We start from the raw sequence: 13987 nt of genomic DNA, 5'->3' as shown, positions 1-13987 counted from the left end.
GAATGTGCTATAAAATTATAAAATAGCATTTTATTTACTCATGAAAATCTTGTGAAGGCTGCAAGGCTAATGAAAATTACCAACACCAATCTGTTTTCAATTTAAAGGAAGAAATATAAGTGATGGAAGACTTTTTGCAGATGCTTTAGGAATTTTTAATTTTTTTCCACAATACAACTTTTCAATTCTTTGGTATTCATTTATTTTTTAAATTTTTTAAATCATCTGATTTTGTGTTTTTTCTAGTAAGATATTTTATGTTCGAATTAAAAGTATAGCACTATTCCGAAACCATTATGTGGGGGCATTAATGCCATTTTGTTATAATTTTTTATGGAGAATTTATCATTAACGTCTAACTAATCAATAAAGGGTAGGAGTGTTTACATTTCGAAAAAAATTGAAAATCGACCAACCCAATCTAGAACGGATTTTGAATTTTGGTAATACAAAATTCAGAAAAATCAAAATATAATGTTCGGTAAAACAGTTTAGGAACGGATATCAAAATTACATTACCCAATTACTAATTACCAGCCAAATTTTTGAAAATTTCATAATGCACACACACATATACACACACTAGTTGTATGTATGTTATTGAATATAACAGTAAATGTTAATCCTATTACTGAAAACTAATTAGTAAGACTAATTAGGTAACTTAACTATAATCATATTGGGAAGTTGAGATGTTCAAGTTTAGTTTCACAATTTAATTTGGAATTCATATTTATTTCAAAGTTGTTTAAGAATTATGATTATAAGTTATGGCCTAGAGTTATGAACCCAAATTTTTTTTTCATATCATTCTTTGAGTTAGATTGATTGAATTTTGTTGGAAAAACATATAGGATATTATTTTGTTACAACAATTTTTTGAGAAAATTAAAGTATTTTAACTCACTATTGACATTTCTAATTTCGAATATTAATGAATTACTAGTTTTTCAATCCAATTTACTAGAACCAAAGTTTAGATGGTAATCCAATATTGGTCTAAAAATTTTGATTCCTGATTTAAACCAATTCTTTTTGCCCTAATTAACACCCTTAATGAAGAGGGCAAAGTGACCAGGTTTCTGTGGGACTACTGGACTACCGTCACGTCCTCCTCAAGTGTGCAGCAGAAGCAGACTTCAACCGCATCTGGACACGAGGGCTATGGCAGCTTGTAGGAACACCTCTTTTTGTGGACTCAGCCACGGCATCAGGAACAAGGCCAAGTGTAGCTAGAGCTTGTGTAGAGGTTGATCTGCTGAAACCGATATGTTCACGGGTGTGGGTAGCTGTGGCAGGGGAACAAGGCTTCTGGCAGAAGGTTGCGGTGGATGATCTGCCAAAATATTGTTCCACCTGCTGGCGGCTGGGGCATGCGGTGGACGAATGCAAAAAACCTGCGGAGGACCTGGGTACGATGGCACAAAGGAATGCACGAGAGTATAAGCAGGTGGAGCAGGGAACGGCGTTGGAAGGAAAAACAAGGGCAGCAATTGCGGTGGAGCAGAATACGCAAGTGGAGAGACAGCAAGCAGCATTGGCAGTTGACGTACGGGACGCAGGAGCTGGTGCCATATCTGCCCGGGACAGTGCTGCGCGATGTCTGGGTGCGGAGGTGCGGCAGCAAGTGATGGTTGCTGATGCAAGAGACGGTGGGCAGGTGTTGGGGACCCAACGTGCAGCAAATATTTTTGTTGCAACAATGCAGACGGCGATGGCAGATGATGATCCTAACTGTGGGCAGACGTTAGGAGTCCAAAAGGCAGCAGAGGCTGTTGCCGCACCTGGGGCGTCAGGGAATGCAGTAACAGTCACCGCTCCAGCATCTGGGTTGACAGAATCTGCTGCCGCAACTGGAGTAAGTGAGGATCGAGCAACAATGGGGACGGTGGATGTTGCAGCTGCTAATTTGGCAGTGGTGGAGTTGGTTCCAAATGTCCGATGGAAGGGGGGAGGCCAAGGGGTGCTGACACTCAATACCGATGGATGCTCTAAGGGGAATCCGGGTGTGTGTGGAGGAGGGGGGGTGGTCAGGGATTCGAATGGGCATGCTGTGTTTGCGTTCTCGGCGTTCCTTGGAGAGGGCACGAGTCTACGAGCAGAGGCATTGGCTGCCTTGGTTGGCATCCGATTATGTCGTGCGAAGGGAGTTGAACGTCTGGCTATACAAGCTGATTCATTACTGTTGATTGGGATATTACAAGGGCGGCTACATTGCCCCTGGCACATTAAGAGAGAGGTGCAGCAAATATTGAGCCTGGCGGGGGACCGTCCTATTTTCATGCACTGTTATAGGGAATCGAACAAGGTTGCTGACATCTTGTCCAATGAGGGGGTTTCTCACCCGCTAGAAGAGGTTATGATTTATGACAGTTGGTACACGATTCCGATGCTGGCCAGGGGGGAAATTAGGCTTAACAGATTAGGAGTGCCTTCCATTAGAAGAATAAAGGGAACTAGGGATTTGGTGTGAAACACATGGGCATTGCCCTGTAAGCGACGTAGAAGATAATATTCATTGCTGGCTCAAAAAAAAAAAAAAAAAAAAAGATGGTTTTTTTTTTACTTTTTTTATTTATCTAATATGACTTTAAGATAAAAAAAAAAAAAAAAAAGTTCGGGGCGAGGGGGTGCTAAATGTTATAATTGGTCAAGTTTAGGGGGGCAAACTCTAATTAACCCATTTTCTATTTCCCCTTCTTTATACTTTTCTCATTAATCTTTATTTTCCCCTTATTGTCACTACTTAATAAGTTGTTATTGCTTAGTTTCATTTTACAGCAGGCCATTTTCCATAATGAGTGTGTTTTGATAGAGTATTATTTGAAATATTATTTGCAATAATTACTATAGCACTTTTTGTGATGTGATGTATGTGAGATAAAAAGTAATTGGGAGTATAAAAAAATAGATTGAAAAATGTGTTTATAATGCAAGCGAAATTTTATTTAAGATAAATTTACAGTCCAAACACATTAACATGTATGTTTTCCTTTGTTATTGACTCGTTCAATATTTCCCTTAGTTGCAAATAATAAATAGCACATGTATATGTATGTATATTTTGATATGTATTATTTCATAAGGATTTTGCATTATTTTGTTATTTAATTAATTCAATTAATGTTATCTATTAGTTATTAGTTTGTTTAATTCAAATATTTAAATCCTTTAGACAGTAAAATATTTTGTTTAATTAACTTAGCAAAAAATCTGTCTTTATTTTAACATTTTCTTTCGGCGAAAATAGTTTAGTTTAACTAACTTATCAATAAGCCTCTCTAAGTAAAATTTTCTACTTCAATGTTTCCTTTAGATGCAAATTTGTATACATTGTTATTTGTAAAATGTTTTTGTATGTAGGATATTATAAATTTAAATAAATGGTTTAACAAGCTGATAAACATCAATGAATGACTACCTTAAAAGTGTAAAAATAATAAAATTTTCCCTCAATTTTGTTATACAAATAAGGAGTTTTGCTTATTGTCTTATTGTAAAGAGTTTAAGTAAGGATATAATGTTTTCAAACTATACAAAAACAATCAGTTTCACTATTAAGAGAAGCTTTCTTTAGTAATTTTATGGAGTTTACAATTAATTTTAATTCCTCTTAAAATTTAGTATACACCGTATAAGTTATTTTTTCAAATTATAAAGAATTCTATAAAAATCTATAATAGTTTCAATTGTCAGAGTGTTCTACCACAATCATTACCACTTTAGAATTCAAAAAACAAATAAAAGTCCATCAATTTTTCAAAAAAAAAATAAAAGTCCATCAATTTCTTCTCTATATATTATGCTAATCATGCTACAAGCCCTTATCTTTATAGATTACAAAGAGTTCTAAAAAAATACAATCAAATTTAAATTGTGATCAAATTTAACAAACAAAAAATAATCATTGAATTGCATGTAATTATAACAATTTTAAATAATTTTCTATAATAATAAAATTGTTAACTACTTTATGCTAAAATTTAAATTTTTTTAACAATTTATAGTTCTCGTGCATAGCACGAGACATAATGCTAGTATATAATAAAATAATGTTCAGTTCCGATTTTGGTAGGTTGTTGAATTGGATGCTCTAATTTAATGCCAAGTGGACTATCTATATTTTCGCCACATGGACATCTTTAATGTTATGTTTTTTATTTTTTTATTCTTTTCTATTTTTTGTAGCAGTTAATTATCTTCCTTTTTTCACTTGTTTATTTATAGCATGGTTTTTTATTTATAGTCAATTTCAATAAATCTATTAATGGCCTACCTTACATAAATTTGTATTAATGGTAGCTTCTTCATTTTTTGGTCAATCAACTTATATCTTTCCTTTTCTAATCATTTTCAACCATGTTCTTTATTCCGAATATTGGTTTAATTATTTATTGCTATTACTAACAGAGTCTACCAAACAAGTGACCATTAGGCACTCGTTGAGATATATTTCAAGTGTAATATTTTCACAAATATAAGATTAATTAGAGAAAGTAAATAAATATAAGGGAGGGTAAGTAAGATTAAATAGGAAAAATATATAAATAATAAGGAAGGTAATAATTATTCGTATGTGTATATACATGGTAAGTTAGATAAATTGTAAATGTATTAATGCATATCCAATGGACACCCATTAGAAAAATCCTTACTAAAATTTGAACAAAGTATGCCATGTTAATACCCATATAGATAGTTTTTCCTACAGCTAGCGAAATTGTTAGAGTCATAATTTTTTTGTCAGAATAATATTTATTTAAAAACTAATATTAGTCTCAACGAGTCAATCCCATATATTCTTATTGATTTTGTTGGACCCATTCTCTACCAATTACTCCATTTTTTTTCTCTTTCTCATTGCTACAACAAGGTTTTGTCTTTCCAATTCCTGCTTTCCAACCTCTCTCCATCTTTCCTATTTTATAATTTCTTTTCATTTTGTTGAGACTTTTGCTGTATGTGGTTCAAGATCTTTTGCATAATATTCTTCTCTACTTCGCTCTTGCTATTTTTCCATCACTATCAGTAAGTTTTTCTTGGTTTTTTTTTCTTTTTTGCTTTTATTCCATTATGTTTTCTATTAAATAATCTCTGCTTACAATCTCTTTGCTTTTATTCCATTATGTTTTCTATCACTATTAGTATATTACTATAAATTTTCATCAATTTGCTCATGACTACTCTATGTTCTAGGTGTTTCCTATTATGAGTGCTTTACTACTCTTGGACGGCTTCATCAATTTTAGCTGAACTTTAAATATTTACAATGCAATAGCTGCTTTAGTGGACAAGCTCGTCTTCATTAGCAAGAGAAGGAGGGGGGGTCATTAGGCCACATCTAATCCTCCATACTAGAGTCATTTTTTCCATATTATAAATTAGAACCTTGAGGGTCTACTATGTTTTTTTAATTCTTATTTTTTTTATTAAAGACCATGGAAAAACTATGTAATTGCTATTATAATGTCATTCAAACTTGATCCTGTGATATATGCAACATGTTTTATTTCTTTGAATTTTGCTTGTTTATTGTAGAAATGTGCAGTTGATCTTCTTATAAACTTCACTATCTTTCCCACTTTTCTAATTATTAGATAAATCATTACTTCAACGTATGTCCATATTGTCTAATAATTAGATTAAATTTATTTTAAATTGTATTTATCCCATGAATATTGAAGGCAAAGTGTGTCTACATTGTTTGGATTATTTTCATTTTAGATTGTTAGTAATATGAGTAAAATCATATTGTATTTGCAAAAAAAATAACTTCAAAAAATAACTTCAAAAATTAAAAATAAGAGTGGTTTAAGTTAAAGAATTACAATATAAGAAAAAAAATATGGTAAAAAACTCTAAACCAAATCAATGAGTTATGAAAATAATAGATAAATAAATTAAAGAGATAAAAGAAGTAAGCAAGCTATTCAATTAATTGGAGAGAGAATAAAAGGAGTAATTATTGGATAATGGGCCCAACAAATTATTTAAGTTTTAAATAATTTGAACAAATAATAAGTTCATCATCTATTCATTTGCTTCTAATTTTTTTAGTCGTGAAAGAATCAAATATTTAATTGCACTTATTTCCTAATATATCTTCTTTACTCATATGTTGACTTGCCACCATTAATTAGAGTAAACATAATTTAATTATGGGATAAGATTTAATTAGAACTAATTATTAGGTTGTTATAAATTAACCAATTTTAATATGTTTAATTTTAATGTTTGTCTTATAATTATTATATTAAATTTTATAAAATAGAATTTTAAGTTCTTTTATAATAATTTTTATTCAAAAAATAAAAATTATAGAATATAAAAAAGTGCTTATGCAAATGCGCGGGAAATAAATTGGTTTTTAAGATTATGATGTGCCCCCATATTTCATTTTATTTCGTTGTATTTCATTGTATTTAAAAGCGGTACATCCTACCACCGGGCATGTTTTATTGTGGTTAACTATTCTCGAAATCCATTGGCTCCTGCGCGTGACTTCAAATGACAATTTTGCTTCCCAGGTCCACTGCATTCATTATCACTACATGTGTCTATCTCTGAGCACGTTCCTACGGCACGACCATAATAGATACCATTGCGAAGAAATAAAGGCTGGTGGTGCTCAATACATAAGATTAGCACCAGATGGTACCCGTGAGAGGATCCACACATCCCCATTGTCAGCTCCCATTTGTATTGGTCAACACTATGGAACCCAGATGCTTCTTACAATAACTGTCTGAAGTTTAATGGGGTATATAGTAAGTGAGTTTTGTATGAAGAAATGAGTTTCAAATTTAATTATAGTGATAGTTATAGTTTAGTTAAAGTTGATCAAAGTGAGTTAATGGATACGATAGAACCATTCCATAGATTATGTGATTTAACTTCTTTTCAGTAAGGAATCAATATGTTTACTTACCTATATATGTCATATCTTTAATTAATAATAATTTTTTTTTTCAAAAAATTCCACAAGAAGGAAGAAAAACATACATAGACTGCTCTACCAACCACTCAAGATTTTAAGCAAAATTTGAAATATTGAGCTATTATTTGAAGTTCTTGAGGAAGCTGCTCTGAACCTTCAGAGGAAGCCAACAGGTGCATAATAATACAACATGTTCAAGAGATGGGCATATGCAAGAGGTGGAAGCTGCTCAGAACTTTCAGAGGAATCCAACAAGTGCACAATAATACGCCATTTTCGAGAGATGGACATCTGCATGTGGTGGAAGCTGCTCTGAATTTTTCAGAGGAATCCAACTACTATACTACACATAATATCTGAAAAAGCTGCTGCTTTAGTTCTCGTAACATCGAGTGCTGATAAGTGACTATTTGCACGATCTTTTGATGATATATTTTATCACTTTTAGTCATTTCCAAAGATGTTAATTAATGAAACTAGGTCATTTTGGCTAGGATTGGAGTTAATTGTTAATTAGGATTTTGTTCTGATTTTTGTCCCATTTACTTGTGTGCTTTAATTTTTTTGTGTAGGAGTTGAAAATGATTTGAACTTGGACAAGAAACAAACTCGAGACATGTTAGTAGAATTCCAAACAATTCATAAAGTTGGCAAATTTAAAGAAGTTTCGAACCGAGCTTGAATTGAGCGAAGAATAGAGAAACTTGACGAACAAGAAATAGAGGCTGAATTCCTGCAAGAATCCATGATCGGATTATCCGCTGGATTCAAAGCAGAAGCTTCAACTTTGGAGCAAGAGATTGTGGAAGAAACAGGGTATGAATCCATCCTAGAATCCTGCCAAAACTTGCTTAACTTGATTTCAACTTCATTATTTCACTACGTTTGATGGATGATTTGTAGAAGATTTGCAGCTGTAAAGAAAAGATTCTAACCTTAATTCTTGACTTTGTTTCACCTATACATACATGTTTCTTGGACGATAAAAGGGTTCTAGTTTTTAGCATTAGGAGTACATATTTTTCTCTCTTTAAAGGGGAGAAACTTGTAGGAGAACTTGGAGAAACATTCATTGCAACAATCCCATTTGGGAGGATTAATAGAAGATTGTTGGAAGTTTTGTTCACTTTTGGCTAAACTTTTCTCAACTTTTTGTTTATTTTGATCAATATGAGTTGTTTCAATGAATCTCTGGGCTTATCTACTTTATTTTCTATATTGAACTAAATTTTAGATCTAGAGAGTAGATGAACTAATGATTTCTTAACTATGTGCTGAATCTACTTTTGTTGCATCTTGTACTAATTTGTCTATTTATTCATGTTTTAACTTTTATAATTGATTGACCACCAATTGCAAGTCATTTACTTATTGTTAATCAATGAAAATTGGTAACAATAATGGAAAGGAAATAAATGGAACGTAAGGAGTAAGTTTATAAGAGTAGAAGTGCACATAAGTGGATTTTTCTTGAACATTTCATGTAATAAATGAATTAGTTTCAGATCTTCACTACGAGAGTAGAGGAATCTAATGCTAGTAATAGTCAATCTATTATGAGAGTGGGCTTTGATTAATCAGGAATATAAATTAGTATTATGAGAACGGAATCATGAATAATTTGTGAAAGTGTCATAGTTTTATTTTTATTCATATTTTTTTGTGTATAAAGGAAAACCAAAAAATTACTATAGGCACCATACAGAAAATCTAGGATTGGACTACAATTCTTTATATTCTTATGAAAACTTCATCATAAAAAAATCCACCATACTTTCAAGGTGAGAAAACAAAAAAAAGAAAAGAAAAGAAGAAAAGTTAAGCAAACGGGTTATTCATGTCGAGTACGGGTAATTTGTAAAATTAGCGAGTTGTGTTTGATTCAAAAAAGTTGATCCATTTAATTTTTTGAATTGTCTTTAGGAAGTATTGTTCAAAATATTTGGGTCTCAATCCAACCCGCTAACCCATGACCCGAACTAATTACCATCCTAGGTCAATTGATAGCAAAGATTCGAGTACAAAGTAGCCGTACCCAAATAAGCAATTGATTAATAAATTCTCTTAAATTGATTATTGAAATAAAAATTGCATTCTGATCGAAAATTATACCACTTATTTGTCAATTAATTGTGCCACGTAATACAGGAAATTCCATCTCTAGTTGGCTATTTGGATTCGTCAAATGTGGCAGTGGTTCATCTCCCTCTGAATTCTGATAGGAAGAGAATACTGCTGGCGGGATATCTCTATTCATCCAAATGCACTCACACGCACCAGCTCAAGAAAAGAGCTTTGACATAACTCTTTTCTCTTTTTTTTTTTTTTTTGGAAGGATGTTAGGACAACAAATTCAGTCTCGAATTATCTAACGTCTATAAATCATTTACTTTAAATTGCCAAATTGTACGTATACGTAACGGAACCAAGATAAATCATTAACATAGAGGATTAGTACATAAATTGTGTTTGGCAAACTAACTTAATTGTTATCAAAATTATTTATCACTTGAACTGGACTGTTGGACAAACTGGTACCAAGAAAGATACAAACAATTTCAGAATTTGAAGACACAAAACTTGAATTTGGTACCCAAGGGATTTATCCTTTCTTACGCCACAAATAAAAAGATCAATTACGGGCGTTTTAAACCTTACCCATCCGCTGCTAAAGAAAAATCTTTTTAAAATAACTTTCTCTTTTGCATGGGGCAGGGATCCCAACCCCTATTTTACTGAAACCTAACTTCCAATTATATGTATATATTTGTTGTGGATGTAGAGAGTTATTTGGGGAAACTCATTATAAACATTAGCAATGGGAACCGTTATTGGTATTGTTCTAAAATTCCTATCAATTTTGTACATTTGTGATCAGTTTGATATCAGATTTTACATCAGATTGGCTGTTGCTCCAAACAGGGGATCGATTATAGCGTAATTTCGAGGAAATTGGGGGTCTTTTGTTTTGTTAGGTGTCGTCCGCTGGCTGCACGTGGGAAATTGGTGGTGTTCAATGAGGTAGCCTTTGCAAGTTGACAAACTGTCCTGTTTTCGTACGGTTGGCTTTTTACCGCGGATTTATTATCTTGTCTCCCTTTACTTTCGTCAGCACTCAAACATGGGAAGTTTCCAATTTTTTTTTTTGGGATTTATTGCTGCAATCTACACCTACTCATGCTGCTACTCTAATTTATATTACGAGGGATGACTCAACAGAGTCACGGAGAATTGACGTGAACTGAATCACTGTCGGATCATACGAGTAAAAGAGACAACCATATAAATATAAAAGAAGTCACATTAAGTGATAACTTTTTTTAAAAAAGTAAAATTTAAATTCTTGATCTCTCGTATATGCGGTGACCTACTATTCTACAGGAAGTTTTCCTTTTCTTGTCACAAAATTGTTTGCCGGAGCACAGGTACGGTTCCAACCAGTATACTAAACTAAAGAAGACAAGAAATCGGTGACCACAAAAAAAAAAAAAAAAACCTTTGAAGAAGATACCCAAGTAGCATACGGTGCCAACCAGTATACTGGGAAAGACAAGAAATCAGTAAAATGTTTAAAATAAAGAAAATAAATAGCTGTAAGGATAGATCACTTCTTCACAAAAAGATTATGTGTTCAAATTTCACAATTAATTTAAAAATTATACTAATGAACGACCTGTGTGAATCTCTGTATGTGACCTGTGATTTTAGAGTCACATCTTGATCCATAATAATGATCAGAATCGAACCCGCTCAAATTTTTTATTACCAAAAAAAAAAAGATGCTGTTGACGTGGTTCATGTGGTTTTATCGCGACAAGTCATTACGAAGAACGCACCTGCTGCATTCATTAGCCCAGTCTGAACTCTGAATGAATGCATGCATGGATCAAAATCAGCCCGTGACGACTGACGAGATCCCCCTACAAATAGTTTCGTACGACCGCCACCCGTCGTTTCAACTCCAGCATCTCACACTCCTAAAGGATGATCAACGGTTAGATTTTGAATTGGATGCAATAGCAATCCAGTGGTGCACAGACAGCTGCACCAATGTCTAAGAAGTTTACGTGCACCTAACAGAATAAAAAACCTCCAAGTTGCTGGAAATTACGCTACAATCGATCCACATTCACTGTTCATAAAGCCATTCACGCTTTTAGTATTTTTTTTTTGCTTTATATATACATGTACATGTATATATGTATGTATGTATATATATATATATATATGTATATTTATATATATATGTATGTATATATATATACACATATATATGCATGTATATATTATATATATATTTTGGTTTATATATATGTGTGTGTATGTATATGTATATGTGTGTATTATATAACACACACATATACACATATATATGCACACATGCATATATACATATGTATATGTGCATATACATATATATATACATATATATATATTCATGTGTGTGTATATCTATATTATATATATATACACACAAATATATACATATATATATACACATGAATATATATATATGTATATATATGTATGTATGTATGTATGTATGTATATTTAAAACAGCTCAAGTGAGCCAAATCTTTAGGTTACAAGCATATTATCTCCAGATAGTAAACTGACTGAGGACCAATTCGTGTTTTCACTTTTCAATTGGTTTTTGACATAGCATCGTGTGGTCCCAAGCCCAATTATACGGACACATTTGGCGTTTGTGTGCGTGAGAGTACGAGCGAGTGCTATTATTTTTTTTTTTTTATCAGTAACGATACATTTATATAATTTATTTTATTCTAATCTAAGGAGGAGGGGGAGTCTAAGGAGGCTGTTTGTAGGAGCTAGTGAGTATACAGACCCAACTAAAGTAAGGAAATGCTATGACATAACCAGGGGCAGATTTAAGGTGGGGGCACGGGCCCCCACTGCCCCCTTAAATTTCTATAATACTTATACAATTTTGACATAATTTTAAGTGTGCCCCCAGAGTTTTTTTTAGAAAAGATGTGAAAGAATGGGTCACAAAATTTAGTTTAGTTACTTATATTGAGAAAAATATACTTCATGAAGTTCAAAATGAGAAAGTTGTAAATCATTATCAAAATATAAAAACTCGTCGTGAGCAATTATAAATAGTTTAGTTTGTTTTTAAAATAAAATTATTATTACATTAATAATTTTGAATTCGTCTTTTTATGTTTTTCATGATTTTTTATGGAATATACGTATCATTTGTACTTGTTGGTGAATTTTTTTTTTTTTTGCTTAAAAAACTAGAAAAATAGTAGATAAAAAATTTTAGTGTTATTTTTACCCCCACTAAGATTTTTTTTTGGCTCCGCCACTGGACATAACTCTTAAATTTTTTACATAACTCTTAGATTTTTTTCGTTACAAGTGAGATTCGAACCCTCATCTACAGTGCAAGGACAGACTTGGCAACTGAGCCATTGGCCCAGTGGTTGAGCGAGTGCTATTTCGCACACGTTGGATTTGGCACCTGAGGTGAATTCTTTCTATAAATGGTCCGTCATCCGGATGCCAAAACCACCACTCCAAAACAGCTAAAACAGCTGAAAAACTATCAATGGCTGCTAATTTACGACCTCTGTTCTTAGCAATAATATCCCTGCTGACGATTTCATGCTTGATCAGGTCCTCAGAAGGCTCCGTAGCTGGGATCTACTGGGGCCGAAGCTCTCGTGAAGCAAACCTGAGTGAGATATGCACCAACAGTACCTACGAAATCGTGGTTATCGCCTCCCTTAAATTTGTCGGTTACCAAGCAGTCTTGGAGTTGGATCACCATTGCGACCCAAGCATCAACGGCAGCTGCGCCTTCCTAGGTGCTCAGATAGAATCCTGCCAGAGCAAAGGCATCAAGGTGTTTGTTTCCCTTGATGGGAGGCCTGACTTTTGTTCCCGTGATGTTCAATATGTTGCAGAACATATCTGGAACAATTTTTTGGGTGGTCAGTCAGACTCCCGTCCTTTCGGTGATGCCGTTGTAGATGGAATAGATTTCCATATTCAAAGCGGATCAAACAGGTATTTGGATGCCCTCGCTGAGACACTCTCGAAGTATAGCACAACTGACAAAAAGGTGTACTTATCTGCAGCACCACGATGTCGCATTCCTGACTATTATCTTGGCACTGCTATAAAAAAAGGCCTCTTTGACTACGTGTGGGTGCAATTTTTCGAGGAACCTTCATGCGATTACAGTTCGGGCAATATCACTAACCTCTCCATAAGTTGGGAAGAATGGCATAGTTATGTACCCGATAATACTGCATTGTTCCTGGGATTAACTGGAATTTCTGGCGTCGAAGGCTACATCAAATGTCGCGACCTCAGGAATGTGGTTATTCCCTATGTGGAGCAGTATTCCAAATATGGAGGGCTCATGGTGCTTGAGGGCACAACCTATTGCGGTCATTATGATGAAATAATCAGGCCTTATGTTAAACTCTGATGTTCTGGCTTATGATCAAAAGTCCATGATAATAATATTCTAAGCCATCAACTGAGTTCCTCTCGTTGTCTACTGAGAGTTCAAATGTAGTCCTGGTTGTTTGCCAGATATGTATAATAATGGGTTATGAAATCCCAAATTAAATAAAATGTTGGAGGATAAATATTGTGTTTTGCGTTCTCTATATATTGCATGAACAGGTACAAGATTTGGACTTCAAGTTTTGGTGGGATGGGAGGTCAACTTTCAAACCTTGCCTTCCATTATTTACCACAATATGTGGTTTCCTTAAATTCATACAGGTGCCACGTATTCATTTGGTTCGGTGGTGTTTCAATCCCCATTAATTCCCCGTAGATTCAATTAAACATCTCCCTTTGATTAGGCTAGAGTAAGAATAGGAGAAGTACAAATAAGTGACGAATGAAAAAAAAAAAAAAAGCACAAGATCTTGACAACTCACAAGAATAGGAGAAGTACAAATAAGTGACGAATGAAAAAAAAAAGAAAAAAGCACAAGATCTTGACAACTCACAAACTATAGTATACTAATTTGGACAACCATTTGCGCCTTCATTCCGCAG

General features: G+C 33.5%; 1 protein-coding gene across 1 annotated transcript; it reads left to right on the top strand.

Moving 5' to 3' along the window:
- The first annotated feature begins 12515 nt into the window (after positions 1-12515).
- LOC113722649 (hevamine-A) lies at positions 12516-13403 on the top strand. The gene has a single exon (XM_027245922.2). The coding sequence runs from the start codon at positions 12516-12518 to the stop codon at positions 13401-13403; it is 888 nt and encodes a 295-aa protein (XP_027101723.1).
- The last annotated feature ends 584 nt before the right edge of the window (positions 13404-13987 follow it).

This window comes from Coffea arabica, chromosome 5e, assembly GCF_036785885.1.
Source record: "Coffea arabica cultivar ET-39 chromosome 5e, Coffea Arabica ET-39 HiFi, whole genome shotgun sequence".
Classification (NCBI taxonomy): Eukaryota; Viridiplantae; Streptophyta; class Magnoliopsida; order Gentianales; family Rubiaceae; genus Coffea; species Coffea arabica.
This window is presented reverse-complemented; position numbering and strand designations above follow the sequence as displayed.

Excerpts from the sequence above, each read along its gene's own strand:
- LOC113722649 (XM_027245922.2), top strand. The coding sequence starts at position 12,516 with ATGGCTGCTAATTTACGACCTCTGTTCTTAGCAATAATATCCCTGCTG.